Source organism: Chionomys nivalis, chromosome X (genome assembly GCF_950005125.1).
Source record: "Chionomys nivalis chromosome X, mChiNiv1.1, whole genome shotgun sequence".
Classification (NCBI taxonomy): domain Eukaryota; kingdom Metazoa; phylum Chordata; class Mammalia; order Rodentia; family Cricetidae; genus Chionomys; species Chionomys nivalis.
Window position 1 is genome coordinate 122,360,197 of NC_080112.1, and position 4,925 is coordinate 122,365,121.

Consider the following 4,925-nt stretch of genomic DNA (forward strand, 5'->3'; position numbering starts at 1 on the left):
GCTCCCCTTTTTGGGAACATTCTAGCAGCTCCGAATCACATTTTGTTCATATCTCATTGGTTTACCCAAACTGCAAAGGTGACCATGGATTTCTGATAGGCAACTATGCCTATACTCAGCTACAAGAGGTCTAAGACCATTTTCAATTTCAAGGTTTCGTTTAAAAACTTCACTGTGCATTTCATGTGTGTGTGAGTCAGAGGAAAACTCCTGTTCTCTCCTTTTATAACAGGTACCAGGATTTATCTCAAGTTGTCAGACTTAGAGGTCAGCACCTTCACCTACTGAGCCATCTGGCCAGCCTGTAAATATTTTTTCAGTAGAACATAATCACCACCACCCTTCTTTTTTTTATTATTATCTATGCTGCTTCCTAAAGATCATAGCATTTAAAAAATTCTTATGACAAATACTAAGGTTGGCTCCCAGATCTTTAAATGTTACTTTCCAGCCTTTAGGAAAAATAAAAAGTTTAGAAATACATGTTCTAGAAAAGTAAATGGAGACTTAGAGTTATAAGAGGTCTGTGAAGCTTTCTAGTTAATAGATGGGGACATAGAGGCACACTGAATATAACGAAGTGTTCCAGGTCCCATGTGGAGATATTCCTGAGATAGGAACATAGTTCTGTTTCACTTAAAAGACAAAGTCCTATTTATCTGATCATACTACCTTATCACATTATAAAGGAAATATTCATTCTGTATTCTCTCTGCTAGGCAATATTCTAAGAAAGGGGGATTCATTAATGAGTAAAAAAGAGACATCTCTGCTTTCATGGATTGTGGATTAGAAATGCAAATTATTAGAATTCAGTTTAATGTATTAATAGTATATGATATGTGTGATAAGTGTTACAAGCCAACAACAAAATACGTTCAGGAAGAAGGGAAAGTGGCAACAGAATTGGTTAAGAATTTATTGCTAAAAGAAATGGTTAATGGTGGCTTCAGTTTTGGAAAAAACAACCATGGAGAATGAGAGTCAGCCAAAGCTTTTGAAGAGGAGGCAAGAGCCTGTGCTGAGAACATCCAGTGAAAACCCTGAGTTCCTCCTCAAAGAGGAGGTTGAATCAAAGGTCAGGAGCTGGACAAGAATGAGAGGCAAAAGAACAAAGAGAGCAGTGTGGGTGCCCACAGCTTGTGTGTGTTGGTGGTGGGGGAATTGGTACAGAATGGAGATGGAAGAAAATAGTTAGCTAAAAGGTACAAGAGCACTGCGGAGAGCTGGCCTTTTAACTCAGAGAAAAATTTTCTAAACTCCCTTTGCACAAAACCAAAGAACACACATGCAGATAGATACAGACACATGTAAATTATAGTAGGCTTTATGTTCAGTTGCGTGGTGGAAAGGTCAGGCCCATTTGAGTCACAGAGAACTGCACATATCCCCTACATGGTCATTTGATGATCCAGGAAAATTGTTAGTATTGTTCTGACATGATTTATTGAATATTTTCTAAATGGCAGGCCCATTATATACATGATCTCATTAAAGCCTTACGGAGTTGCATAAGTTTACATTAATGGCATTTGAAAGTATGTTGAGGTTAAATTGAGTGTTAAAATTAAGTAGTGATGGCTAGTAGTTAAGAAGTAATAAAAGGATATGTGAGATGGCTCAGTGGATTAGGGCACTTGCTCCTAGGCCCAATAACCTCCTTTTGATTCCTAGGACTCACGTGGAAAAATGAAAAAACAGTCTCGCACAAATTGTCCCCTCATCTGCACACATGAACTACGGTACAGCTTTATACACAATAAAAAAATAAATTTAAATAAAAATTTAAAGTAGTAAAAAAACAATTTTTCTTCTGTGCATTTATATTGCTTTTTAAATTTTTACTATGTAGTGATTAGTAATGATGGTGAATCTTTCCATGGGAATACTTTCTCAATACTTTTCCCATGTAAACAAAAATATTTAATGCTTATTTAGTACTGTCATGTGTCAGACACTCCCCTAATAACATGTATTTCTCAAATAAAACAACCGAGGCTCAAGAGAGGTCAAGTAACTTGGCTGGTTAAACAGTCAGTACACTGAGAGGGTGAGATTGGGTCCAGACAGTGTTGCTTTGAAGGTCATGTGCTTCAGCATTTTCCCAACACTGCCTTCTCAAGCAGACCAATAACAAAGTTGAAGAAATAGATTAGTTGCTGATACATATGGAAAGCCTGTTTATTTAGATCCGGTGACCTGATAGTCATTTTCTTCAAATGTCAGGCAAGTCCTATGGAGCAATATTTCAATTGACTGACATCATAAACCCAAATTTGAAGTGAGAACAAAGATTATATATGTGCCTTTTCTCTTTGAATGTGTGATTGCACCAAAATGTATGTGTATTTGTAAGTGCATACAAGCATGTGTTTGTTTAGATATGTGTAATATGAATCTAAGTAGTGGTTTAAAATGCCATCTTCTAGGTTTCCTTCCCAAGCCTAAATTACAGCATTTTATGAGGCAATATTTAAAAATTAAGATCCTTGGATTTGAGCCGGGCGGTGGTGGCGCACGCCTTTAATCCCAGCCCTCGGGAGGCAGAGGCAGGCGGATCTCTGTGAGTTCGAGACCAGCCTGGTCTACAAGAGCTAGTTCCAGGACAGGCTCCAAAACCGCAGAGAAACCCTGTCTCGAAAACCCCCCCCCCCAAAAAAAAATCCTTGGATTTGGAAGTGAGTGTAATTGGGGTGCATTGTATTAAATTCCCAAATGACTAATAAAAATATTGTATTAGGGAAAATAAAAATCTTTGTTCTCCTTTAGGGTAAACACCTAGTTTCCCACAACATTCTCTCTCAAGCAACTGCATCAGGAATGGCATTTCCAAACAAACATGGATGGTCCCACAGCAACGATGGAATGTTTCTCTGCAACAGGCATGGCGTATCACTCTTTATTTCATGCTTTATTCAAGAAGGCCGCAAATATGAACTGTTTTGATGGCCATCATTTCTTGAAATTGTCCATATCTAGCAAGTATTTTGCTTGTACATTTCTTCTGTGCAAGCAATAGATTCTAATCATGGTCGATCTCCTTTGAATATAAATTTGAGAGTATCAACTTGCTATTTTAGATTTTCCGGCATTAACCTGCTCATAGTATAACGTTTTCCTCAGATTCTAATCATGGTTGGTCTCTATGTATCTCCTTTGAATGTGAATTTGAGAGTATCAACTTGCTATTTTAGATTTACTGGCATTAACCTGTTCACAGTATAACATTTTCTTTAGGGTGGGGAATAGATTTTTATTAGGTGGGTCTTCCTCTTTGGATTTTTCATTCTTGGTTCATACTCTGCTCAGATGACAGATCAGTTAATTTCTAGAAACAATTTCCAAAGACAAACTTAAGTGGTTCTGATAAGAACCAGATTAAAAAAAAACCAGCCCCACCAGTTCAGATCTCTAATCACTGATAGACTTGGATCACGTGGGGAACCTTATCTGTAGAGTGATCTGACATACTGCTATGGAGAAACTAAGACTGTTTCAGGAACATATGCCTGCAGTGGGGCCAGTAAATACCACTATGGTGGTAACTGAGTTTTTTCTACTAGGATTTGGAGACCTCAAGGAACTGAGCCCCTTGCTTTTTTTGGTATTTGGCATTGTCTATCTAGTCACAGTTTCTGGTAACCTTCTTCTTGTGGCACTGGTATGCACCCAACAAGGACTCCAGACTCCAATGTACTTCTTTCTAGCAAATCTTTCAGGCTTGGAGGTCTGTTATACGTCTAACATTGTACCCCGGATGCTGGTGGACTTACTTCGGGAAGATAGGGCAATTTCCATGGTAGGTTGTATAACTCAGCTATATTTCTTCGGGGCCCTGGGAAGCACTGAGTGTTATCTCCTGGCAGTAATGTCTTATGACAGGTACTTGGCTGTCTGCTGGCCCTTGCACTATACAACACTATTACACAGAACCCTAAGTCTGGGACTAGCAATTGGCTCATGGCTTTGTGGCTTCTCAGTGGCGGCTGCCTTCCAGGCTGCTATGCTATCTAGCTTGACTTTCTGTGGAGACAATGAAGTTGACCATTTCTTCTGTGACTTGAAGCCTCTGCAGAAGCTCTCCTGCTCTGATCCCTACCTGGTTAACCTAGTCTGCATGAGTCTAACATCCTTGGTAACCCTGGTCCCTTTTGGACTAACTTTAGCCTCCTATTGGAAGATTCTTTCTGTGGTCTTACATATCCCTTCCATTGTTGGCAGGCAAAAGGCATTCTCCACTTGTTCTTCTCATCTAGTAGTTGTGACTTTGTTTTATGGAACTTTAATCTTGGTCTATGCTGTGCCCTTGGCTGCCCAGGTGCCAGCTCTCAATAAGACCTTCTCCTTGTTCTATACTGTTGTCACTCCGTTGTGTAACCCTCTTATCTACAGCCTCAAGAACAAAGATGTCAAGGAGGCTGTGAGAAAATTAAGAATTCAATGCTGTGATTTTAGCTTCACTTAAATGATCGAAATGATAGCAATCTGAAGCAAAACCAACCTTCCAATCACCAAGGAAGTCTTAGTAAGGCTAGCATAATAAAATAGGTTATGATTATTGTAACTCCAAATATATGCTAGTTTAAGGATGAGTTTTTCTTAATATACTTGGAATAATCTAGTTTTCCTTGAGCATATTTACACCGCAGTAGGGAATAAATACTTGCTAGTTCGTAGGAAGGAATGTGTAGTGAGGCACGTGATATGTAATTGATACACCCAATTTTGCCAAGAGCACAACGTAGGAGGTAAAAACGTTTTTTCTTATGCTTCATAACCATTCATTGAAATGTAATTCTAAAACCAGTTAATATGTATAATTAGTAAGTGTTAATAAAATTCAAAAGGGATAATCCATATTTTGATTCTATTGAGGCTATAATGATGTTTTTATATATTTTTATTCTTGGAAAATTTAGTGTGTG

General features: G+C 38.4%; 1 protein-coding gene across 1 annotated transcript; it reads left to right on the plus strand.

Moving 5' to 3' along the window:
• The first annotated feature begins 3,505 nt into the window (after nucleotides 1–3,505).
• LOC130867274 (olfactory receptor 10A7-like) lies at nucleotides 3,506–4,465 on the plus strand. Its single transcript, XM_057759062.1, has one exon. It carries the CDS (start codon nucleotides 3,506–3,508, stop codon nucleotides 4,463–4,465), a length of 960 nt encoding a protein of 319 aa, XP_057615045.1.
• The last annotated feature ends 460 nt before the right edge of the window (nucleotides 4,466–4,925 follow it).